Source organism: Vidua macroura, chromosome 11, assembly GCF_024509145.1.
Source record: "Vidua macroura isolate BioBank_ID:100142 chromosome 11, ASM2450914v1, whole genome shotgun sequence".
Taxonomy (NCBI): Eukaryota; Metazoa; Chordata; class Aves; order Passeriformes; family Viduidae; genus Vidua; species Vidua macroura.
In genome coordinates this window covers 6,957,552-6,984,547 of record NC_071581.1, presented here as the reverse complement: position 1 = coordinate 6,984,547, position 26,996 = coordinate 6,957,552, and the positions used below count along the sequence as shown (strand labels likewise).

The 26,996-nt window shown below is 40.1% G+C and overlaps 1 protein-coding gene across 1 annotated transcript in view; it reads right to left on the bottom strand.

Annotated features, from left to right (window-relative positions):
- Positions 1-692: 692 nt before the first annotated feature.
- VAT1L (vesicle amine transport 1 like) overlaps positions 693-26,996 on the bottom strand; it is a 55,493-nt gene continuing 29,189 nt past the window's right edge. The window contains exons 8-9 of the mRNA XM_053987689.1: positions 5,390-5,473; positions 693-3,537 (exon numbers count right to left, since the gene is read on the bottom strand). Of these exons, the coding sequence (XP_053843664.1) occupies positions 3,439-3,537; positions 5,390-5,473 (183 nt within the window). The 3' untranslated portion in view covers positions 693-3,438. The remainder of the gene's footprint in view (positions 3,538-5,389; positions 5,474-26,996) is intronic.

Below are 26,996 nucleotides of genomic sequence, written 5' to 3'. Positions count from 1 at the left end.
TTCTAGGGACATCACAGGCTTTGGAATGTGTCCTGCATGACTAAAATGAACCAAAGCCAACACTCCCTCTTTATTTGGATATTAAACTGAAGTTCATTCACTTCTTTCCCTCATGTAGGGAGACCTTTAAAGCCATGTACTCAAGTACAGGCTGGAGATGACTGTAGGGGCTTGGTAACCATCACCAGTTCTTCCAAAAACATGGAGCCCTGGGTTGAAACCAAGGCCCAGGAGAGTGGGATTCAAAACTCAGTCATGTTCTCCTGCTTTCTATAAGCTCCTCTGGTGATGACTGCTTTTGGATTCTATATTAAGATTATTCCATTAGGGAGTTCTAATTTCTGAAAGGAGCTATCTCTCTGAGGATAACTTTTGTGGCAGTCTGAGCCCTAGTTTCTCTTTGTATCAAAATACACTTCCCTATACACTTAGTAAAAGGTGTCCATATAATGTTATGAATTTCTTAGACTGTGACATTCAGAATTTTATATCTACATTGTTAATGGTGTTTAAAGCAGCACACAGCAGTTTTAATCACCTTTATTTAGTCCGTTATAGTCAAAATAAATTATTTGTATATCCTACAGTTACCAAAATGGAAAGGAAGATCCCCTCACATTTTCCTCTTAAGCAATTCCAAATCAGTTCCCTAAAGTGACCATAATACTAGAATAAAACATAGAGACCAAGGATAATGCTATGCTCAACATTTTATTTATATTTTTGTGTAAACATAATTTGCTTTGTAGGCACAATATAACAAAAGCTCTAAAGCAACAAATACAATTAAACAGTGTTTCAGTTCACTTCAATCAGGCTTAAGTTAAAGAAGCTTTCACAGTTCCTTTAAGGCAAATTGAGAAATACTTTGTTTCACTTGAAGAAACTATCCAATTGTCTCAGAGTTGTTTAAATAACACTGTCAGTAGTAATCACCTTCATTTCTGCTACAGTAAGACTTGGTCAGTGACAAGCCTTGGCTTCACCAGTTTGACCAGCACAGCTTCCACCCCTGCCAGCGTGACACTACTGCTTGTGGTCTCCTGAAAGGTACTTAGGGCTTGTGGGCCAAATTCTGCTAGCACACGTCCTGCTTCCAGAATGGATGCCTGAAAAACTTCCATTAATATCAGCAGCAACCTCCCTCCATGCTATATTGATACCAGTAAAACACAGAGCAGAGTTTAGCTGGCTGATGGCCACAGCTGCGTTGCACTCAGGTACTTCCAGTAGCAGCATTCCTTTGTACTCACTGCAACTACCTAATATCCTGCTGATCAGAATTTGGCCCTAAAATTGGTATGAATTAGCATGAAGAGTATTTTTGCCTTGCTAACAAAACCAGAAAGAACTAGCCAAAATTATGTGATTGTTGTCCCTGTGGTGTCTGTGGCCGTGACCAAGATCACCCATATTTGTCTTGCAGGGTAATTTAGAAGCAGAGCCCACCAGACTGTGGTTTAGAACAAAAGAATGGGTTTGCTATTCTGCTTGCCCTACTAATTTAAGGCCTTGAGAATGCCACTTACTGCCAGCTCGAAGGTCACCAGCAATATTGCTCACTTTGGCGTCAAATCAAAATTCCTAGTTATGTTAAGGTCTGTTGCAGGACAACATCATTACACTAGCTGCAAAACAAAATTGGGCATGTTTCCTAATGCTGTCAGCTGATGAGTCATGAAAACCTAACGGCCCTTCTTAAAAGTCCAACTGGCAAGCCCAATAAATGGAAAACTCTCACTGAATACATATTTTCTTCAGTGGATAAAGTCCCTGTTTGGCCCCGAACTGGCACTGGAAGTATAGGAAAGTCCAGCTTGAAAATAAACTCAACTATAATGAAGTGAAGAGAAAAATGAAGTTCTGGTTGGATCAATAGTTCAAAAGCTTTTTGGCATTTTTCTCCACAGTTATTTCTTGCTGTTACTTTTGAATTTGTTCGACCCAAGGGGAACTCCTTCAGAATGAACCATCTGCACAATTATCTGACAGTGGCTTCATGAGCACAGTGTAAAGAGGTGGACATTAATACTCAGGCAGCAAAACCAAACAAACAGAAAAACCTAACGAGAATCTTCTAAAACCACACGTAAAAGTCATCCAGACTCAGAAGTCCTCTCACACTGAGAAAAGCCTGAGAAGCCCACACTTTTCATTTTTCTGTATTGATTTTAAACTTCTATCATAAGATGCTACTTGTAGATTTGGGTGAACAACTAGTCATGTCTGGGTAAATACCTTCTTTTGAAAAAACGAATATTAATTTGAAGCTGTAGGCATTATGCAAGGTCTCTGCCAGTCCTTCAGCATTTCTACTGTACGTGATCACAGTAATTTTAAAATAACTGTTTTAACAAGACAGTTGAGGACCTGAGTAGCTGCTGTTTAGATAGGGGAAGGACGTGGAAAAAATATTTACTTTTTTCATGTTTAGATATAGTTTCCACTAGTGGGAGGTAGATAAGACTAGCTGGTCTTTGAATACTTGATCCTGTAAATAATTATAAATGTAACTGTACATAAGGAGCAGAGTTTTTGACAGAACAATTCTAGATAGAAGTTATCCCTGTACATGATTAGTGGTGGGATCAAGGCCTAAACCTCATTTTTTACAGGGTTAACTTCTGCAGGAGTTGACCAGCCTGACAGTCGACCACACATTAGCGATTTCAGAGCAAAAAACTCCGTACCAAATTTCTTTCCACATCCTGATAAGCGATCCTTACCAATGCAATTTAAAAATGAAATTTAAAATTGGTTTAAATTTGACATATGAGTCAATATGTCCTTATCAGAAGATGTTGATCAAAGCCTCTCAATTAATGATTTCTTGCACAATTTCAGATTCCATGATTCTGGATGAGGTACTTTTGAAAATGAAGATTAGGATTGCTTGTGAAATGATGAAGTATGACTGAGGAAAATAAAAAGTAATCTTGCTGCAACTTTTATTTGTGGTTCATTAAAGGAAAACTATTTTAATGCTGAAAATCCAGAAAGAGAAAATTATCCCTTCAGTTACTAGAATCTTTCAGACAGCAAGTAGGGATTTTTTTTTTTTTTTTTTTTTACTGTTTCCAACTTGCAAAAAAAGCCCAAACCTCCCAAATAACTTTATGCAAGATGTTGGAATTTGCATGAGAAAGATGCCCATCTAAAATTACACAGTAAGTTAATAAGGCTTTCAAACAAGAACAGAAAAATCCATGGGACTCCTACAGGGAAACTGGGTATTACACAGAAATGTCATAATACTGCACTGGATGAGAATGGCACTTGAGTTCAAAACAACAATGATCAACAGCTCATAGCTCAGCTGACTGCAACAAATACAACACACACTGTACTACAGCATTTGTTCACTGATGCACAGAAGAGATTTCCCAGTCTTGTTCCCTTCTCCTTCTCGGCTCCTCCTGCCTCCCCCACCTCTGGCTGCTACTGGATGAAGGGCATGCGCTCCTTGTTCTCGTTGTCCCCCTCGTGGTCCTCCTCCTCCTCCCCAGCCTCGCTCGTCTCCGTGCTGTCGTTGGCCATCTGCACCGTGAAAAGATAAGGACATCAGAGCACCTTCCTCACCCTTTGATTCCTCCTCATTTCAGTTTGGTTCACTGGATAAAGCGACTTTGGAAACTCAAGAAGACAGGGCTGCCACACGAAAATAAACATTCTGCCTGTGACAGCCTCTGCTGGCTCTGCACCACTTCCAGCTACGCCTGCAAGCGGCTCCCCCACGGCTCACAGCTCCATTTCCTAACAGAAGGCTGTTTGTAGGACAGCTGCACACGAGGACTCTGCTCTGTGCACGTGGAGTAAACTGATAGTAAGGGTTTTGGATAGGAAACACAGCTGTGTAGGAAGTTTACAGAACGTGGGACCTCTGGGTTACAACTCCCGTATCTGCTCTAATGCGTGGCCCCATCTGAGGCACAGTGTGAAAACTTAGGGGGCAATTTCCTTTCTTTTAGATATTAAAAACCCAATGAAACTTTACAGAGCAGTGGGTATGTAAATGCTGGCAGGATACACCCACAACAGAGTGCAGATCCCAGATCATACAAATTTTCATATTTTACTGAAGATGCCTGCACAGGCACTAGGCAATTGCAGGAATCTGTATTTCAGAACAGCATTTAAGGAGCACACTGTGGTTTTTTCACGTGGAAATATTTATTACAAGCTGTGTGATACCAGCACTTCACCCTGTCAGTGTGATAGGTCTGTGGAGGCACAAGAGTCTGGCTCACTGGATGGGGGTAGTGTTTAACAGCACACATTAGTGTGACTGGATTCTCTTATACACCCACGTTATCTCTCTTAGGACACAAGCAGATTCTTGTATTAGCTTATAACTACTTCAAAACCAAATAAGCAAGGGACCCATTTACTTTTTAAAGAGAAATGCAATGATGTTCCTTCCCTGATTGATTATTAGCCTCTGGTGGAAATAAAAATCTCAAACACAACCTGATTTTAATGCAGAAAAAACATTGTTCTGAAATTACCCATATTTTTGAGTTAACACCCTTTCATGCAAGTGTATTGTTCCACATGTGAGGTCCTCAGAGCCTTCCTTTTCCTTGCAGAGAGTTTGTATGAGACTGGGGGGCGCTTTTAGAGTGAGTAAGAGCTTACTCTTAAGTCCAGGTTCTTTTCTTTTCTTTTGAAACAGGAGGTTTCTCAGGTCTGACAGCAAACTTCATACATCAGTATCAATTTAAAGTCAGGTCTGCATTATCTTCTTTACTGCTCTTTCCTACACCATCAGCAAATGCTCAGGAGAGCCCAGCTTTCATTTACCACTGCTCTCTGAAAGGTTTCTATACCATCCTAAGTGCTCCAAATCTAGTGGACCAGAACTCCATCACTACTATCTCCCTTCAGGATATTTCTGGAAATATAATTTATGTGTTATACTTTGTATAAATGTATTACACAAACCAGTCAACTAAATTCCTACCAAAAGTATACTTTAATTTTAGTATGGGAAGTGCTTTTGCACTTCTATGTTTGCACACTGCAGCAATATTGACTGGGTGTTTTCCTGTCCAATCCACCTATTAATAGAGGAATTTTTTAGTTTGAGAAAATCTGTTTGTTTTCCATCACAAGGGCAGAAAGACACGTGGCAGTTTTACCCCAGTCCAACACTTGCTGCACGTTTTTGGAGAAGCAGATAGTGATTCAGTAGAGAGAAGTAACTGCTGGCACTTCAGGAAGTACATTTCTCTTGGGTTAAATACAGAAATTATGGTTACTGGTGGTATTTGGGTGCTACAGATTTAGAAGAAATCAGTGTCAAAAAAGCATTACAAGCATTACGTGTCCAGAAGTCACTGCCAGGCTGTACCATGCCTGGCTGAACATCGTGTCTGTGCTTTGCACTCACCAGGGGAGTGGGTGCTTTCTCCACATCCAGAATGAGTTTTCCTATATTTCCTCGGTCATGGATTCTCTGCATGGCCTCCTTTACCTGAAAGAAAGATCACTACTGATAATTTTCAGTCACACCCTAGGAGAACCCTGAGCCCCTCTCTTCCAAAGCCAGCAAAACGTTTAAGGCATGCTCTGTGCAAGGTCACTCAAAGAGCTGCTTGAGCAAAGAATGAGAAACGTTTTTTAGTGAATTTGTAAGGCCTGGCTTTTGCATTGTGTTTGCCAAAATGGGATGTGAGTCCCGAGGACAGTCTCTGAATAGCAAAACACATCCATAAGGTTAATGCAGAACCAAAGTGATGGATAGCTGAGGTGCAGAGAGAAATACAGGCTCAGCGAGGTAACTCTAAGAGGTTGTTCATTGCATTCCATCTTTGCAGATTATTTACCAAGACATCCTGCTTTCACTGAAAGTATGAAACATTTTTCTAATTGACCTATGATATTTTTAAATTTCTTATGGGTTACCACAGAGGAAATGCCATGCCCAGGCTATGGCTGGGTTTAATGCAATAATGTGGGTCTTGCTGCCTAGGCAAACATTTATTTCCACCTTTTTGTCCCTTTTTTTCATTATTTTTTAAAAAAAATGTTAAATAACTGGTGTCCTACTATATCACCAAAACCATCTGTTTAACAGCTGGCTGCAATTAGTGCATGTGAGAAAGGCACAAGAACCTCTTCTTACAAGTGCACTGGAGAGAAACTTATTTTGATGTATGAAGTTTCACAACTCAGGAGAGCTCATTGTTGATAAATTGAATTTGTATGTGAGTGTGTTGCACTGAATGTTTAATGTGCAGCATACAGACCACTGTTGAGTCACTGGCACAGGGTGCCCAGAGCAGCTGTGGCTGCCCCTGGATCCCTGGAAGTGTCCAAGGCCAGGCTAGATGGGGCTTGGAGCACCCTGGGATAGTGGAAGGTGTCCCTGCCCATAGCAGGGGGTTGGAATGATATGAACTTTAAGGTCTCTTCCAATTTATGGTTCTATAAATCACTAAAAATTGGAAGATGTCAAGAGTTTCCTCACTTTCACCATGGGAAACTTCAGGAACTGAAAATGTGCCCATAAAGGCTGTTCCAGATCCCCATCATGCTGCTCTTTGCCAGCATAACAGGGTCGATTGAGACAAAAATGAGTTTTATGTTAATAGGATTTAGCACCTGTGACATAGTTCTATTGAATATTTTAAGAATAATGGCAAATGTGTTTGAAAGAAAATGCTGAGCTGGGACCTGATGGGTCCCACAGTACATTTAAAAGCCTGAATTGGGGTCCAGGCCCCCAAAATAGTCCCTGAATGTCTAATACAGAAGGAGGTATGTGATTTTTAAAGAGTATACAGCATTCAACTTCCAATTAAATTGAATGGATGCTGGTCACAGCACAAAATGTCTTCCCCATCTGTCAGCCTTACTTAGGAAGCTGAACTGCAGTGAACTCAGAATTACTCCTTGAATCTTACAGAGGTGTTCCCTCAATAATGAAATACCAGACTTAAGAAAAAATCTATTAGAACAAAAGAAAAATTGCACTGCAAACACAATGACTTTCTAATTCAGGGCATTATTGTAAATTCACCTCAGAAAACACAATCTTATGAATCCCACTGGATAGCAGGCTGACCTCAAGTGTAGTCCACAACATCACAATACCTTTTATGAAGCTACCTTAGAGCATAAGCCACACTCAACTTTCCTGTCAGACTAGCTCTGCTCTGTGGATAATATTCCTTTATCCAACCATGATGCTGGAGAAGCAGCAGCTGTATAATTTTTATGTCTGTTATTACCCAAATCAAGCTTTTAGGAGGTTACAGCACAGCATAAATAACAGAATTGGAGAAATCAGCAAACACACTTGCCCGTCCACTGAAATTTATAACCAGAACATCATGTGGAAAGCAGGGCATGCAACATTTATTTTAATTTGCACCATATCGTATTTAGCAAGGCAAATTTGAGAAAATGTGCCTTCCCTGCTTTTTTTCACATACACAATATCAAATTTAAGCCCCTGGAGAAGGGTTCAGGAGTTGTTTCCAGGACACTTGTAAGTAACTTGCAAATGCAAACAGCAGGCAGAGGCAGAGGCAACAATAAAGTTTGTAACAATAATAGTGGCTATGGAATCCAGGTGGAGCTATTAAAATACATAAAAACATTGAAAAGAATTTGAAAAGCTGATACAACATCTGTGCCTTTTAGTGTTATTTGCAACTTACCTACCCAGCCATTCCAAGTCTGTCCTAGTGCAATGCCATTCAGCACACGATGTCTGAGTCAAGAGACCATGAGCTATTTTAGAAATGACTAATTTTATGTTTATGGCTGCTAACAGTCCACTTGTTCAAGACTGCAACTAGTTGTTTCCCAAGGTGCCTATCAAAACCATTCCCTCTTCTCCTATAGGGGACAGAGAGGATTAAAAACCTTCTTTGCTGTGCAAGTATGGTTAAGTTGTTCTGCACAGACTATGTGGAAACTTTTGGTTTTTTCTGTGCCTTTCACAGAGGGAGGAGGTTCTGTGAGTTTGTGCCTCCGTGTTTGCATATCTAATGAAGACAGTGCATTCCTCTGTACTTGGTCAAAACCAGACCCAGGCTTAATTGGTTCTACAGGGAGGTAGGTAGAAATTCTGGAATTTACTGGAGGTTCCCTGAAGTGGCTGAAGTTTGATTCAAAGGAAACATCCCTTCTAGCAGAAGGGTTTCCCTCTTCTTACAGCATTCTGTAAGAAGAATTCCTAAATCCCTTTTCACCAATTATTCCATATTGGTTGCTATTTACAATTGTCAGCTTAAAGTCAAGTAAATGGATTTTATTTTTGTTTATGTGGATGAGTTAATTGAAATTATTATTTTACAGTATCATCATCAGAGGGGTCTTGGATTGGAAACAGTGCAAAGAGGTGTTTACTGATATGAAGAGTTTCCACTGGAATAAAGGACAAAATTCCATTGTTCTGGGTTTGTTTTCGGTATGGCTCAGCCCTGAGAGGGTCTGTGTCTGAACTAGTGCCAAACTACAGATTTTGGCCTTGAGAGCCCCCAGATTGACACAATTTCTCTCAAAGCTCTGCAAAGGAATCAGAACTATTACACATTAGTGGACCACTGGTCCTGGCAGCAATGATACACTGAACTGATATAGTATCTCTCAAGAAAACCCATAATTCAATTTCTCTTTAGTTAATGATTTGCAAAGTTTTTTTTTTTTTTCGTTAAAAGCAAAAGTGAATCCTCTACAGTAACAGACATAAACTATTTTCCATTACTGAACACAGCACCTGTGTATGCACTGGGAGCATGACATGATTTTATTGTAGTTACTCTGTCTTTAGTGAGCTGATAGCAATTTTCCTTTAAAGTAAAATACAAGCTTGCATAGAAAAATGAGAATAATAATTATGTCAATTTCTTTCTTCTACATAGTAAAGTATTAATAATAGCAGACAGTGAAGCACTACTACAGCAAGTAAGAAACCAGCTTTTGGGAATCACAATATACCCACAAATGACTTAGAGAAGTTTAATGAAGTCTCTGTCAGTGCACATGACTAATTTGCAATACACTTCTCTGTGAGAAATATAGGTTTAAAAATTAAGCATATTATTACCTGTAACCACTCAGACCGCACAAAAAGGATTTTTGTATTGAAATTAAAAATAGCAGGCACTATACAATTTTTACTCAAACAGTATCTGCAATGCTAAAACAATGAAAACCAAGGTGTATTCCAAACAGAACAACTAATATAACATGCTGGCATTGTATCTGGATATTTGCAGCCAGCTTCTGATTACTCTGCTTTTCCACAGCTTTTGATGTCAAGGTGTAAAACCAGTCCATTTAAAATCAACTAAAAGTCTCTTTTTTTTCCCTGAAATACATATTGTACACCTGCCTTAATTCTCCTTTTATCCCTATGTTCTCCTTGGATTTTTCTTGTTTGTTTTTAGCTTTTCTCAGGTGGAATCAGTAACTGGGACAGATTTCTTGTCTGGCTTTTCATCTTCAGTCTTTCATTTCGGGACCAGGACTTTTGCTGTCCTGGTTCCTTTTCCTTTGGAAAGTTCCTGAATAGAGACACTTTCCTGGGTGCAAGTCTGATCCTCTATAAATAATACATGCCTGAAACAAACAAACATGCTCCAACTTTGTATTGCTATAGTCAAGCCTCCACTTACCCATTTTACTACCAAACTAATTTGTTGGCTGCTTGCATTCAAAATGAAGAGCCAACAGTAATCTCTACTGACATATTCATAAATTCTTGCTGACATGCAGTTGGCTCTGGAACTTCATTTTGCTGTTAGAACATAGCAAGAGCAGTCTACTGCTTTATACATACAGGGAAATTTAAATGGAAAATATATTACTAATTATCTGCTGCACCATTTCACAGTGTCAAAGAGAAATGCAGCCTACCTAAGAAATGGATGCTATTTTCAAGCCTTTGGATATTATTTTAAACATAATGATCCATTTCTGTATTTGGCTCTTACAAGGAACCAGTCTCAGGAGTAAAATAAAAGAGACTGGGAAGCTGGATCATGAAGCCACTTGCTCTGCCAGCATAACACACTGGGGGCTTCAGGCCCACATCAGGAATGTGGGGTTTAGGAGGGAGAAACAATGAAGGCAACATGCCATGGAAAAGCTTCCTAGTGGAAATGTCACAACACAATGTTTTCATCATCCTACATGAAGCTGTTTAGCTCAGTAATGTGATTAATTTTATTGATTTGTTTTTTTAGTGAAGTTCTATGCTTCAGAAAAAAAAAAAACAACATTGAAAGACAGTGGTGCAGGAGAAGAGGGGATATTCTTTAGCTGCATCAGGTTGGATGCAGTCTGTTGCACAAACTCCCATCTACAGATTACAATTGTCCATTTTTGCAGACAATTTCTTTACCCTCTCACTGTCAGCTAAGGCAGGTTTATTGGATGGTGGCAGAGGATTTTGTCCTTTCTTTTCTTGGGGCCCTCTGACGACAGTGTTTTTCCCTGAAGTATTTGAAAGGATTTCTACTTACATTAAAGGAATCCTTCACTCTCCTTTTTGATAAATCAGGCCATGGTATGAAAGGCTAAAGAATCTTATGCCAAGATTACAGATTTAATCCAAACCAGGAGTGATATTAATTCAATTATCTCAGTGTAATCTGTAAAACTCCCCAGTCATTCTAACACTGTATCATCATGAGCTGTCAAAAAGGTTATCAGCACCCAAAGGAAACATCCCTCAGTACCAGATGGGCACAGTGAAGCAGAGCATCAGTTTAGGTAATGATCTACAACTGCAATTTTCCCTCTCATTAGTTCCAGACCTTTAGGTTCAAGATTACTGTTTATTTTTATACATAATCCCAAAGAATCACCTTTCATCCTCTGCTTACACACTGAAAATGTCCAAGCCTTCCAGCATATCATGACTGTTCCCCTCTAGCCATGAAATAATCCCCTCATAAATTTTAAGCTGTGCTGCACACATTAGCCCAAAGTCCTGCTTTTCCAGCCACACCCCCTCTCTTTAATCCTTCAGCTGATTCTTCAGACCAAAAGCAAAACCAAAAGGAACAACATTTACTCCCTGCACCTGGCCACCAGCCCAAGTCCCTTCTGCCCACACCCCCTCCTCTGAGCACTTCTGCCCAGTATTATTTTTAAACATCCATTTTTTGTGGGTTTTTTTCCATGTGAGAGAGTGTCCAACACAGACATCTCTAAAGCTGGTGCTCCAGTGACTCTTTACAGCAGTTCCCCAAATGTCAATGTCACTGCATGCCTCAAACCCAGTGACTCTGTTCTCCTGCACTTACTGGCTCACCCATTCACATCCTGGCTCTTGGGCAATTTCTGGAGCCTGGACTGTGTCTCCTTGAAGGATGTATGTCATGTCTACAGAACCCTACTGATCCTGCTGCAGCCTGCTCATCACAGCTGTAGCACCCAGAAATAACAACAGCACCTTTTGACCATCTGTCATCATCCAGCCCGTTCATAATTAAGTAAAAGAGATGGAACAAAGCATTTCACCTCAGCAAAATGACTTTATCTTGAGGCTGGCTGACTTCTGTTCTCCAAAGAATATGGGGAGCAAGGAGGAAGCACCCTTTAGCCTGCTTAACCATCAGAAACAGAACTATATCTCTTATCAAAAGGTTTGTTTGGTCTTTGGTTTGGTATTGTGCAAAACAAATCAACTTCGCGGTCCCACTGTGAGGTTCATTGGGGTCAGAATGGAAAGCACAGTGTAACAGCTACTTTTGGAGGAGAATTTGGAATATCCTTTATACAGACAGATTTCAGCCCCTGCTCTACTGGTGTAATTTCCCTGATATCACTAGGTCATACATGAATGGGGGAGAGGGAGGAGAAAAAAGCCTCAGTTGATAAAGGAATACCAGGAGTGTTTCATAGCCTTCAATCACTCAAACAAATGTTCTGTAAATGAATATTATCATTCAAGCATGGGCTTTACACAGATCAGCTCTCTGACCACGCCTCCCAATCTGAGCATGAACTTTCCATCAGGAGAACTCAGTGTTTGCCTTACGACAGCCCAGAGAGCTCCCTCCTGTTACCCCTGCCCTGCTCCTCTCTGCGCAGCTAAAACACAAAAGAAAAATTTAGCTGGTGTTTGAGTGCAGGCTCTGTCTGCCAGGGCACAGCTGTCTGCACGAGCATTGCTCACCAGCAATTAATTCCTCTCTGAGACGCCTGCAACTGCATCATGCCTGCAAAATCACATGGACAAGGTCTCCATGGAGACAGTGCCATGCGCTGTGCAAACATCAGCTGGCTAGTCAAGGTTACTTTGGCAACCCAAGTGTCACAGGTAATGATCCAAATCTCCTTCACATTTATGAAAAAATAATCTGAATTAAAAACATGCCCATTTTTCATTCTAGGGCTGACTCTGTTCTGTTGCTGCTCATAACTGGCACTATTTCAACGAGCCCAGAGCTACCTCCATTAGAATTACAAACAATAATATCAAGAGTAATTATTTAAGCATTATTTCTAGACAGTAATGAAGAAAAAAAGATGCATACTGCAGTTGATTCTAGCTGAGATACCACATAAGCCAAGGTTTAATACTATAGCTTTCATTAGTGCTATAGAGGAAAATAATTTTTATCAGGCTCACTGCTGTGTTCTATTACAAAGCTATGCTGTCTTTAATATGGATTGTGAGCTGCATTCTAATTTCAGATGCACTTCTCAGACCAGGAGAAGAGTTTTCTTTCATGTTTTTGGTATATATGGCTTTTAAAACTAACACTGCAGTTGCTGCAAAGAAAACCACATCATCTGTCTTCTGGATTATGTCTGTCTGGTCTGTGGAAGGGAAGAAACTCGAGGAACCAAGGATAGCAGCTCCTGAAGCTGCTGGCAGCTCTGAGGGAATCTGTGGTGTTTTACTCCCTGCAGACCCTGCCAGGCTGTCAGGGCAGGGGAAGCACTGAGCAGAGGGAAATGTCCCTTTGCAGCCACCCAGCCCTGTTCGGGTGGCTTGGGCTCAGTGAAGGGACAGCCACAGCTCCCTGGGCAGCCAGGACACACACGTGGCCAGCAGTCACTGGCTCCTTGGCTCACACCTGCCCTTCTCCTCCCAAAAGAGGCATCTGTCAAAATTTAGTCCTGCTGTTTTGCTGGTGTATTTTCTCTTTGATAATCTTGAAATGTCTCTCTTGAAATGTTTATACAATAGGATGCTGTGGGGTAATATTTCAGTGGGAAACATGCTGGGTTTTTTTTCAAAGCTTATATTTTTTTCATTTTTTAAGTGAGCTTGCAATACTTCTCTTTCTCAGCCTGTTTTCTGTACAAGCTTTGTAGAAAACCTGTTTTCCTGTGTGATTAGTGACAGTTGTCCTACTAGACACAGTTATTTGGACAAAGCCATCCTTTGCTGTAAGGGATTATTTCCCTTGAGAGCAATGGAATAACCTGTATTCAGCACAGCACACTTCCCTGGGAATGATCTGCATTCGTGGTAGGAATATTTCCCTTGCACTGTGTAGCAGAATAGCGAGCAGAAAAGTGCTTCTAGTGTTAAATTGCCTTATCTGCTGTGACAAAATCCTTCAATTACTTGTTTGTGTGGGAGCTGGGTATATGGGAGGCTGGCAAACCCACATCTGCAGCCAGCCTGGATTCTCCTTCTCACCTACAGCATTAATTCTGGAGAGACCTCCCAGACTCTGTTCTCCTGGAGGCTGAGGGTATGCAGCAGCTTGCGTGGCAGATGGAAAAGCAGCATAATATTTACAGGATTTTGAATAGGCTCTATTCCTGCCTGTGGTGAATGCAGCCAGCTCTTAAGATGCAGAAACTGAGCACTCAGCATATGTAAGAAGACACATCAAACTCAGGGTATTGGGGCCCAATTTTCATGAACACCTACATGGGCATGGAGAAAACATGGATACAATCAAAATGTAAAAATTTAATATCACTAGCAATGATTTTGAGCTGATTGAGGTGGTTTTCCTACAGGAAAAACTTGGATCATGAAGTCTGTTTCCATGTCATGTCACATCATGTCGTGTCCTGTCCTGCTCGAAGCCATCTGAATGCAGAAATGATTTTAACCAACACCGCTGTTTATGCTCTGTCACACTGAACTTTTGCACCAAAGGTTTTGCCAGCACACGTGCAAACAGAAAATACTTTCTGAATCTCTTTCATCCCTCCACTGCTATTTGCAGTTGCAATCAGCAGCAATGGCCTCTATTCCCTTCTGCTGCCTGTCAGTGAGGAGAGACCTTATCTCTGGAGTACCTTTTAGCCTCTCTGTATGTTGCCATGGCAGCAAGACTAAAACCAGACCCAAGATGAGAGAAATGTCAAAGGAATAAAAACTGATGCTACAGGCAAACTGAGAGTCCTCCCTTGGCCGCTGAAGATACCTATTAAGTGATACATCTTCTGGAGATGGAGAGCTACAGCTGCAGAACTGTGCTGTTTTCACTCCTTCCTTATTCCTACAAGCTCCTACTGACGTCAATGAGCATTTGTTTTGTCTCAGTAAAATTCAAAGAAAAAGGGATTCAAAGCCTTGTAATTACAGAATAACTGAGCCAAATCCTGCCAGACTTTACTCACAGAGTCAACAGGGATAAAGCAGAAAAAAAAAAGGCAGAATCAACAACAAATTAAATATTTAGAAGTACTAAACACCAGTGCCTAGATTATCACTTTGGTGGGAGCTTTTCTACATGATAAAAGAGGAGAAGAGCCTGAAATGATCCATCAACACCGGGAATTCCAGCAGGTTAGGACAGCTCAGGGGCATTCAGCACTGACAGCTAAAGACAAACTTTGGTTGCAGCAAAGTGCTATAGAATTTCTGTGTGACTGTGCATTATCTCAGAACCTGCACAGAGCCAGAATGGACACTCAATTTGATTTACACTGGCACTTTCCTGAGCAACACTTATTATTAAGATAATCTTGAAGAAAGTAATATTTTTCCTGCATTACTATAAAAAATTATTACCTTACTATTTTCAGAGTAAAAAGTTGTTTCTGTGGGGTAGAAATTTGGTGATGAAATCCTTGGAACACATTTGAGCTTGAGAGAAGACACATCATGTGAGTCAGGATGAAACTTTAGGGTCCTCCACTCGTATTTCTTTTAGAGCAGCAACAAAGCCAGAACTCCTACTTTATTCCTGTGAGCCACTGGCTCCCTGGGACTGGCTGAACTTTTGGAAGTGATGGTAGAAATTACAAAAGCATGGTCCTAATGCCAGGAAAATGGTTTTGAGCACATCAGAGCCACAAGTAGAGGAGTTCAGAACTGGTCCCCTTCATGGTACCTTTCTGGCACGAATGCATCTTGTAGTAAATTGCAGCCAGGTGTGCACACAGGGATGCCCCAGACACCCCTGAAGCTTGGGGTATTCGGAGTTGCTGGTCTGCAGCAAAAGCTCTTATGGTAAGGAAAATTCCTTTAGCTGCAAATGAATTTTGGCAGCCACAGAGAAAAGAGGCCCTCTGTACTCTGTTAGGGTGCAGCAGGCTGCTGCCTAAATTGAATTAATACATGATGCTCAGTGTGCTGTATTCCTGTACTCCCTTCCAACAAATTATGGCAGGAAATAAACTTTATTAAATTCATCACTATGCAGTTTAAAAAAAAAGACATCTTATGCTGTTATTGACTATAAGCTCCATGCCATCAGTTTTTAAACTCTTCCCTCAGCAATGCTGCCCTGTGATCTCTTCAAAAATCATCTGGAGAAAAACTGCACCAACCCACAAGATGATCTTATTTGTTGTCTTGCCCTCAGCTCCAGTAGTTACGAGTGTCATTAAACTCTCCTGCTCCTCCACCCCCAGAACATGCAGACCTGATCCTAAGCACTCTGCTTTTTGTGGTGCTGTTTGCTTTTGAATTACAGTGCCTGGACTGTGGAAGGGCAATGCTGCTGCTCTCTGCACAGCCTTGCAGCAGCAATCCTGCCTGGTTACCTCCCTGTGGGAATCCAGCAGAGCCCTCTCCACACAAGTGAAAGATCCTCCAGCCTTTCTGGAGCTCCACAGGAATATTGCTGTGTGCCAGCATGGGTCAGGGGGCCCTTCCCACCACACCCCTGCTTTAGTGTTCAGGCTATTACAACTTCCAGCACTGGGGTCAAATAATGTAAGGAATGCCACAGAACTCAGAGTGCCTCTTCCATGTGCTGCTTCTTTTATCATCTCTCTCAAACCAGCAGTCCTTGTCCTCCCAGAAGCTGCACAGTGGCGTGGATGGAACCCTGAGGTTCTGAACTCCTTGTGATGCAGATCCACACATGCCCTTTGGGCTTGTGTCTGTAAGCATAAGATAATTTGTACTATCAATTCCTTGCTACTATGGTGTAAAAAAGGTATTTCTTTTCAGTTTTATGTTTAGACCAAAAAGCCCTTCCAAGCCCCTTCTGGATACACCAAAACCAGAACTCCACAGATGATTACTTTCTTGCTGCTTCCCAAGCTTTCATCAGCATCTGTTTACTCATATTTCTGTCTATTCACAACAAAAGAGTTTATTTTATATAGAGAAGGTATTTCATTGTGTATACTTCACTAGAGAGGATTTTCTTTCTTTCAGGAAGATGCAAAACTTTGCATAAACAATGTTCTTTTGTATCTCCTATTATTTTACCAGCACTCCACGCTGATGGTTTGTATTAGCTCCACCTGATTTCTCTGTGAGGCTTGTTCCAGTTCTCTGATTCACTAGAACCACTATCCAGTAACTGGATCTTCACACAAAACTCATTTCTACAGTCTGTCAGAGGTTTTTCCATCTCTTACCAGCACCAACAATTTTTTTTGCATTTCTCAACAGTTTTGAAGCCACACTTCAAGCATCACAATCTCCATGCGAGTAGTTTTCCTTTTTTCTCCCTTTAACTTCCCTTACTTTCCTCACTTTTTTCTATGTGCAACATGAAAACATGTCCTTGTCCTGCACTTTTCCCAAATAGCAGGTGAATTTTTTTGAAAGTCAGGCACAAAACCTGTGACCAACATGGCTTCAGCCCCTGTAACCTTGCATCTTACTTTCTAAATGATTCAAATGAGTCAAGTATTTTTCACCCAAAGACCTTCTATTACATATTCCTCAAACTTGTCCTTAAGCTCTATTTTGAGCTATTTATTTCACAATATGGGATATTAAAATCATTAATAAAACAATGGGAAAATTCTGTATCACTTAACTACTTATTCCAAAGAACTCTAAGTCTTCCTTTATTACTACTAAGGAGCAGAAATTGTGCTTTATTCCAGAATCACTACTCCAACACCATGGGAACTAAACTTAGTGATTACAAAATACAATAAACATTCAGTCTTCCAGATGGTAATCAGTAAAAAGTCTTGACACTATAATTTCTAAAGTCTGAGAAGCTTCATGTAAAAATCCACCTACAGGGATCAGATTAGCAGAACACATTAATATTGTGACTTTGAAAACTATCTCCATTTTATTTTGTAACAATGGATTATCTTCAGTAAAATCCATCCTCAATCAGTAAACAAATTATGTAAATTCTTGAAACTCATCAAGGTAAATACCAAAGGTTCCTAATTATACAAATAAGAAAATATTTCTCTTTTGATTTCCTTGTGTCTTTTTTTTTTTTTTTTTTGTTCCAGAAAGCAGTGCCATGAGGATTGCAAATCTAATTCTTTGTAAGTTATCCCAGTATTTTTCAATCATTCAAAAAGTTTTCCAAGTCAGATCTTACCATTGGATGCCACTTTGTAACTTCATTAAAACTAAACAAAAACAAAGCCCTCTGTTATGCTAAACTGCAATACAGCTGTTATGATGGACAGTATGATTTATGCTCATCCTCAGTTTGAGCTACATCACTTTACAGCAAGATTTAAATAATTCATCCAGGCAAGATGAAAAGTATTTGAATTTATCTTGTTTGCTGGTTGACAGTTTTACAATATATATTGCAGTCCTATTTGCTTTATTACTTAATATTTCTCCTGGCACTGTTATAAAATGTCTCATTCTAAGCCTGTATTAAAGACCTTAACCTCCCGTTAGCATCGTACCAGTGTGACTGCTATAAAATTGGTTTCGTTTACAACAAGTTTAATGCTGGTGTGTGAGCACTGATTCAGCTCAGCATTCTGTTCTCCTGACCCAGCTCAGACTGCAAGAATTGGCAGCACGGAGCTGAAGCACAAGTGTCCGCGTGACAGAACGTTCCTGCCTCAGCCCAGGCAGCTTCTCATCTAATTCTGTGGAATTTGCACGTGTAGATGTACCCTAACCCCCAAAGGCTTGTGCATGAGCCACAGCAATGCAAGGAAATAGGCAGAACCTCACACTTTTAACAGAGTTTGCTAGCTGGAGGCTAAGGCAGGTTTAACTGCAGGAACCCTAAGAATTATGCTGGGTATTTTCTTCAGATTGAAGGGAAAGATACAGGATTGTGTTACTTCTGCTAAAGAACTCAAAGGTTATGCCCTTCTTGCTCAGGAGAGTTCAGTATCTTTCAGATATTTTACCCAGGACATAATCACAGCATATAACAGAAAAAGCCCTCAGGTTCTTCTCAAGGTTGTGGATATTTGGTGGTGGTCAGGAATTCACTTTTACACAGTCTTTACTAAACTGAATTAATTTAAACAAAGATTTGGAGCTGCCTGTGATGTGTGAGGCTTCATTTCTTAAAGGTCTAACATTTTCAGATGTGTGCACTGTAACGCCACCTTCAAAGCCTGAGCTTTGATACTCAAACTGTCATTTTCTGTACAATCAAAACTCTGGAAAATCAGTGCCCATTTGAAACTCTTAAATTGCATTGCTTCCTTTTAGTATTGTTTTCTCAAACTCAGTGCTCATAACACAGAATTTTTCCCTACAAAATACCTTTGGGTTCAATCATTCCCAACGGGTTAATATACATTTAGGAGTCTCTTAGTATCGACAGTGTATCTGCATCTCTGCCTTGGTGTAAATTTAAATCATTATCTGTAATCAGCAATAATACTATTACTAAGCTGCAATACCGCATAGAATTCTCAATTATCACATTAAATTTAGATTACATTATGCTAAGAGATATCTTTATGCCCAAGAGTAATTTTGCTTTTAAAATTCATCTATGTTTAAAATGACTGAAAAGAATATATGAGCCATTATCATTAGGTGAGAACAATTATCTTGATTAACAATTGTTATGCACTAAAATGAAGTGTTATTTTGATTGTTTTGATTTTTGATGCCTTTTTTTTGATCCTAGCAAAGTTGTGTGAAATGCAACACAAAACCTATGTTTTCTTTACAATACAGGCAATTCAGTAACCTAATCAGACCACTAGTACCAAAGAAAAAATAAATTAAAACAACCCTGGAGAATAATTTTGTGCTACTGCTCAAGAGATTTCCAAAATTCCTACCAGTCTGCCAAAACTAGTCATCAATATGATCAGTTGCTGACAGAATTGGCTTTGCTGATGGAACTAATAATTTATTTTTCTTTGGCCACTGTTACACAGATACACCCAGAAGCTGGTCCCAGGAAATGAGCTACAATGCTCACCTTGGAAAGACATTTCTAAAACCAAAAAAGGTCCATTTAATTTAATTTAATTTACTGTACCAGAGTTCAGTATCTATTAACATCTAAACATCCTTCTACTGCAGCTAAAAGCTTATGTCAATGTTCTCTCTTTATAGGCCAAGCACCCAAAATTCCCCAAAGCAGAAAGATGTGAGCTAGAATTTACACCAGAAATGCTCAAGGCACAGCCTCTACTGCTGTTTCTCACGACAGTAATGCAGCAGGGTATGAAAGCTGCCCTTTTCTTTCTGCTCTGTTAACCTTTCTGCTCCCTGGCAGTCAACAGAAATGGCCTCAGAGATGATGCTGCCAATGCAGAATCATTTAGACAAAATGGACCCATCAGATTTAAATATATATAGAGATATTTTCATTATTCTTATCTCCCACTTCCCTTTTGATTCTTTTCAGTGACTTCTTAAGTGGATTTCCAGGCATTCATTGAATAATGAAGAGACTCATAGATTACAGCCAGGAAAACGAAACAAAAAAATTAGTCTGATTTTTTTTTTTTTTTTTCTCAAATCAAGAGGCCAAAACCTCACCCAAAAGCATCAGTCTGAAAATGGAAATATTTCAAAGGCAGGAGGAATCCAGATTATTTGTATTCTCTGTTGTGCCAGACATATACAGATGTATATGTCAACTCTCTCAACATCACCAAGTAGATTCTATTATTTCTATCTCTCTCTTTTTTTTTTTTTTTTTAATCCTTAGCATCTGTGAAAATAGGTCTTTCTTTAATTTGAATGGAGACTAAAAGAAGTTTCTCAGAGAATGTAAACAACCAGGAGGAATTGTTAACACAAACCTCAGATTTCTGGTTCATGCTATCCCTAGAGAAAAGCTGAATTTCTCACATTAGCACTCCCTGCCAGCCTAACTTGAGCGACCAAGAGCTTTCTTCCCAAACCACCCAACTAATTAACAAAGAAGCTTGAGTGGAATGTTTGACAGAGGGAAATCCAAGGTTCTGTTCACAGGCTCTGTGGCTGAAACTACACTCACCAGCAGAGCCCAGCACAAGAGTGAAAGAGCATCTAAATGTGGCTTTGAAAGCTTTGTTTCTAATATTTTCCCTCTAGTACCTGCTATTTTTAGTGAGTCTCACGCACAACATCCAGTAATTATTTCTGAGTGACAGAAAACACTCGTTGTTCCAACCCTTAAGAATTCCTTGCCAATTAGTGGTACTGCCAGCTCTGTGGAGCAGGAGACACAGTAAACTTTCTCTTAGAATTAATTTAAAACTATTTCTGCTGGTGGATGCAATAATGTATTGGCATATATTTCATCCACATGCAAGACTGGAAGAAGATAGGCAGATATTTCCTTGCATTATCAGGTAGAAATAAAAAGGAATGGATTGAAGCACACTTGGATCACAGGTATGAAAGCAAGTAGCTTTTGTTTGACACTTCAGGAAGAGTGTAGAAATTGTTTTTGAATAGGGAAATGATCCCATGACACTCTGTTTTCCTGTCTCTTGAGAAGTGCTTACATTTCATGACACAGACAGCAAAAATGAAGTGTAAAACAACTGTGTTAGAGCCAGATATACAAAATAAAGACAGAAGAAATACACTCTATCTTCTGGGGCTATGCACATGTGTTGGTGTCACTGATGTCCACAAGTAAAGCTTTCCCTAGCCAGGTCTCTGTTTATTTCCTTGCAGGGGAGCAGCATCACCAGATCAGCTCCGTACATAAGGAATGTGTGCCAATTTATTACTTTAAAGCCAGCTAATATATTTCAGAAGGCAGACTACTCCTGTAAAATACTGCTTCTTCACAGTAATTAATCAGCACCTTGCTCAATATAACAGCTTTGTCCTTATTTTTCTAATAAATGGCAAAGCAGCTCTCCCCATATAGCCTCCTGTTGCTAGTTTAATTAACTGGAAGCACGTGACTACTTTATCTTTAATAGTGCACACTTTTTCTTCAGAGGAATCCATCAATGCTTCCTATATTATTTTCCTGCCTATTTCCCCCTGCCCTTGCACTATCCATCAGGAGCCAAATCTACTTTTTACTCCCCTTTCCCTGCAGCTCCAGAAGCTGTTGCGGCACACAAGGGCAAACAGAAGTGACAGCCTGGCCTGCCCCAGAAACACAACCATGACTCACCACTGCACTTTCAACCTCCAGCGTCTCATGACTTCCACCAAGTATTTTCTGCCCGTGTGTCTCCATAACTAATTAATTCTTGTCAGAGTGCTTACTAAGTAGATCAGGAAAGAGCTGTAGCTGCGGGCTGTATTTATGCTAATGGAGAGGTTCAGTCTCAGGCTGGTCAGCTTCTAACCTTTGCAACAGCAAATCTGAGCACAGGATCAATGCTCATCAGAAATACTGCCAAAACACATTTCCCTGTTTGCCACTTCATTCCAAAACAAGAAAATACCATTCCTGGAAGGAAAGAGCTCACTGACCTTAGGGAGAACTCACACCTCTGTGCATGAACCCCCATTAAGGCACTCAGTCACCAAAAGGCTCCTGGAGATGCTGAGACACAGCCCAGGGCTATGGCTGTGAGAGGCCAGAAGTGGCAATTAGAGATTTTCAGGCTGCTCCGTGATCTTTCCACTACTGTGCTGCATGGCACCAGGCAGGTAATGACATCCACCATCTCTTTTGTTATTCATCTACTAAATGGGTATTATAGCACAGATATTCTCACTGTGCATAAAGGAACATTCTGAAGACTCTAGGTTGTTGTTTCAATACAGGTATTTAGCTGGCAGGCCAGATAAAACAAGCTAAATTTCAGAGGCTGTAAAAAAAAAATACAAGAAGGCATAGAGAAGAAATAAATTACTTCTCTAATTAAATTCCTTTCATGTAGCTTGAATTGCATACAGTGTTTATGAATAATACATAGCAATTGAAAAGAATTGACTTCTGCTTACATACTTAACAAGTCTGAGTTTCCTAAAACAGCTCATTACCCAATCAGATTTTGTGGTAATCACAGTTAATGTCACGTATCTGAGGCCTTATTACGGAGCCACCATGTTTATATCAAAGTCTTGTCTTGTTTCTATCCCAGGCTTCTAATAAAATCATAACCATTGCCATCAACAGTGTGTGAATCTAAAAAGACTACTGGGTTATGCCATTGCTTCCTGATAGTGGTAGGAAGGGTAGAATGAATTATGAAGTAACATCAAGTCCCGTTAAACAGAATTAAATGCGCAAGAAAAGCACATGAAATTTTATAGGCACTTTGTAGGAACTTAATAATTCACCCAAGAGCAGCAAAAATCCCAGAGTCAAGTATGCAAAATGTTTTAGAGGGGAAAAAAATTGCAATACCTAATTAATCTCTGGTGCTTTCAAGGTATGTTTCATTCATCGAAGCATACAGCAACAAAATAATTTGGAGTTTTAATTAATATTTATTTCAGATATGCATCTTGGGAAAGAAATCTTTGCCAAGCCTAAGTTAAAGATCACCTTACTCATGGTCCAGTTTTCATTCCTTTAGAACTTGTGTTCATTATATTTCATGTTAGCAAGGTAAAATTCAGGTGGAATAGCTTTCCCCTTAGCCTGGAGAAGAGGAGGCTCCAGGGAGACTTCAGAGCCTCTTCCAGTGCTTAAAGGGGCTCCAAGAGAACTGGAAAGGGTCTTGGGACAAGGGGCTGCAGTGCCAGGACCCAGGGAATGGCTCCCAGTGCCAGAGGGCAGGGCTGGATGGGATCTTGGGAATTAGGAATTGTTCCCTGGCAGGGTGGGCAGGCCCTGGCACAGGGTGCCCAGAGCAGCTGGGGCTGCCCCTGGATCCCTGGCAGTGCCCAAGGCCAGGCTGGACACTGGGGCTGGGAGCAGCCTGGGACAGTGGGAGGTGTCCCTGCCATGGCTGGGGTGGCACTGGGTGGGCTTTAAGGTCTCGTTCATCCCAAACCTTTCCATGAGTCTAAGATTCCCTACATTTGAAAGAGATGGTCTTTCTTTCAGACATCTTTGAAAGATATTTGGCCTCTGTATAATTTGTGAACATAGAATCAAGCTGCCCTGAATTACTCAAGTTTTGTTTCTCAATCTGCTTTTCCCACATCTCCATTTTCAAACCTGTTCCATCAGCAAGACACAGCTCCTTGCATTTCTGTGTGCTTTGATATCTGCACAAAGCTGGTATTAAGCTTGTGTTAGACCTGTGTGTATACAAGGAAGCAATGGTGATGAACAGATAAAGCATTTAAATTTACTTTGAACTACAAGTATTTATTTCATCCAGTCAGAGGAACAGAATTCTCACACAGGAAGAACAAAGAGAGTTCCAAGGCAGTATCAGAGGACAGGATATCTGCAGGGTTAACACCCATCCATCAGGAAAGCTGTTCATGAACAACTGCAAAGAAGTTCTGTCAAAGAAATACTCAAAACAAGCAGAGTCTGCTCTGTGGTGCTGGAGGAGCAATCACAGCACAGACACACTGACAAGCTCGTGGGAGGTTTCACAGAATGAGCTGCAGTTCCCTCTTTAGACACCATCTGACTGCAAAGTAAATTGTTCTGTGCTTATGAAAAAATTAATCTTTTCTGTATTTCAGAGTGGGTTATTACTTTGGTTATAAGCTTACTTCCACGTTTATTCTGGTACTCTGTTATTTTGTATACCCTGAAGAATATACACTGTAGAAGTCCTTGACTTCAAAAAAGGCATAATTTTTTTCTGCTGGAGAATGTTTTCATCAAGCAGGAACGACAAAAAAAAAACAAAAAAACAAAAAAACAAACAAAACTGCACACATTATTATGACATTGTTACTATTAAAAAAAAAAAAAATAGACCTGGGATGGTTTTTAGTATTCCTAACAAGATACCAGCCCAATCTAGTATTATTAGATTGCCCTCATTCTACATTAAAAGTAACTAATGGGTCAATTTCCTGTGGGTCTCACTCCAGTGATACCTGACAGGCCTTTTGCCCTAAAGCCAAGATCACAGAAATGCATAAATAATTTTGATGAATTTGAAGTCTCTCCTTTAGGGGGTCCACTGTTACTATTCTGCTATCATGGGTTTGAGATTTCCCATCTCCCTGCTCTCAAATAATGATATTGCTCATATTTAACAGCCTGCACTGAGATGGTAATTTATAGGAGAGGATGAGTTCACTGGAAAAACACAGGTTTACAGTACCTGAATCCTTTGAAGCCAGTGAGCACTGCTAAAACCAGACATACTGTGATTGCTCTGCCCTCCCCAAAACATGCCATAAATTCTGTAAGGAAAATGTTCCTTCATCCAGGTCTTGTCACTGGACTGGAACTCAATAAAGCTGTAATCTTAAAGTAGGGCTCCTATTCTTTGTCTGCTAACAACACTGATAGCTAATGCAGAGAACAAAGAGTGGGAGAACAGCAACCTATGATGAAATGTGCCTTTTACAGGAAATTTTTGTATCAGCAGGTACTCTATAATGTCACTGTAATGTGATCAGTTGCACTGCATTCCTTTAGCTTCAGGTTCTTAAACACAGCTTGGGTTTCCTTAGCAAATTACCAGAGAAAAGCTCTGGCTTCAAGAGCAGGAAATCTCACTTAGACAATAACTATATTTTCAGCTAGACCTACTGATACAGTAATTCCCTTAAAAGGCACATTTTCTCACATGTTGGTGTTCTCACATGTATCTGCTCTCTGCATTATCTATCGGTGTTATTTGCACACAAAGGAAAAATAATACAAACCTTACAGGAAGATCTCTCATAATTATTCAGGCAAAAAAACCCCAGTGACCCAGTGCAGTGTTCATTACAAACTAAACTAAGGTGCAGGGTTCTTTCCAGTTAAAAATATTCTATGTACTGACCACAAGGCACAGTCACTAGAGCTCTCTGATAGTCATATCATGATCTGTAATATTTAGTGCCTCGATTCCAGTGATTTTGATCACAGCTGAGTGCCATGGTGTATTCCTGGGTCTGGCCTATGGCTTTTGCATGACTATTCACAAAGTGAGGTGCTGCTAGAGGCATTATTGCATTATCACTACAAACCAATGACACGTGGTGACATGCATGCTCTGTAGCAGCCAGTTCTTACCACACTGTCACATTACCCTCTTACTGTTTAAGAGTAAGTAACAGCTCTCTTGCACAGGTTTCAGTATCTCATCACTCTTACCACTCATCACCCCAAGGCAGCAGGAGCCTTTGATACCATTATTGCTCCATAGCAGGGCACTGCTTTAAATCCTTTGAGAGAGAAGGAATGCAATGAATCCTTTGGTACATGACACAGACCTGTAGTCAGGATGTTATTCCATAATCTCACTCGTCACCCACATGGATCAAAATGCCCAAGTCTGAAAACTTTCTGACTGCTGAGAGTCCCTTTTGAACCAAGCCGTTTCAGGGAAAGGGAAAGGTATTTTTTGATGTATATTTTTGAAAAGGTATATTTTGATGACTTTGACCACGACTGGCTGTTCCTGTGCAAGAATTTGTGAGGTTTGTTTTACACATGCTCAGTGCTAACTTTGACTGCTGTGAATCACCAAAGAAGGCACATCTAACTTCTGTGTCAATCTACCTTGAACATAAATTTTCTTTTGCAACTATAAAGAGATGAAAACCACAGAATTTTAATAGAAAAGTGCAACGTGCATGTTTCTATTCAACACACTAGATTTTTCTAAGAACTGTCAGTTTTTATCCTGCTTACTAATTGACTACTGTGTAAAGCCAAATACTCCCCGACCCTCAGGAGAATGCTAATGCATAAATGCACAGTACAAATTAATCAGCATGAAGACGAGTGGTAAATAGGCACTAACCAAGAAACAACTAAAAAGATCAAAAAATATTTGCTGAATGCAAATTCTGTTTTAAACTCTGCTATTTGTAATGAAATGTAATCCTACCAGACAATCAGCTTTTTACTACAGAGCAGCATTTTAAGCACATGCCGCTACAAATCATCTCATCTTTTAAACACTTGAATGCATAAACAAATTGTTGCAAAGCAGCAAGATATCTCACCAGCAGCTAATTTATTGTATGACTTCATTCATCTCATGATGAGCAATTCCCAAGTTGTATTTCCATTTTAAAGTATCTGTGGATTTTGTTACTGTCTCTTTTAGTTAAATCCTTCTTACTTTTCCACAATAAAGTGGTTCTAATTGCCTACTTGAGACAAGACTTGGCTTTACTGGGAGGTATGGATATAAGTTTGAGATTAAAATTACCCTTCCCAAACAAACAGCAGCAGCTAAGACAGCAATACAAATAGTTTTGCTCCACAGCAGCAGTCAAGTGTCTGGATCCAGAGCTCCCTTGTGTCAGCAGTAATCTGATGCACTGAAGAAAACGGAGTCACTTCTAAGTTCCTCTTTTCAGTCAGTTGGCAAATTCATTTAAGCAGCCTGCACTGAAGAGGCAGGGCAATGCTTATGCTAAAACAAAGGCCAGTGCAACCAGGAATCCTTCCACAGACTTCGTGGCCTTT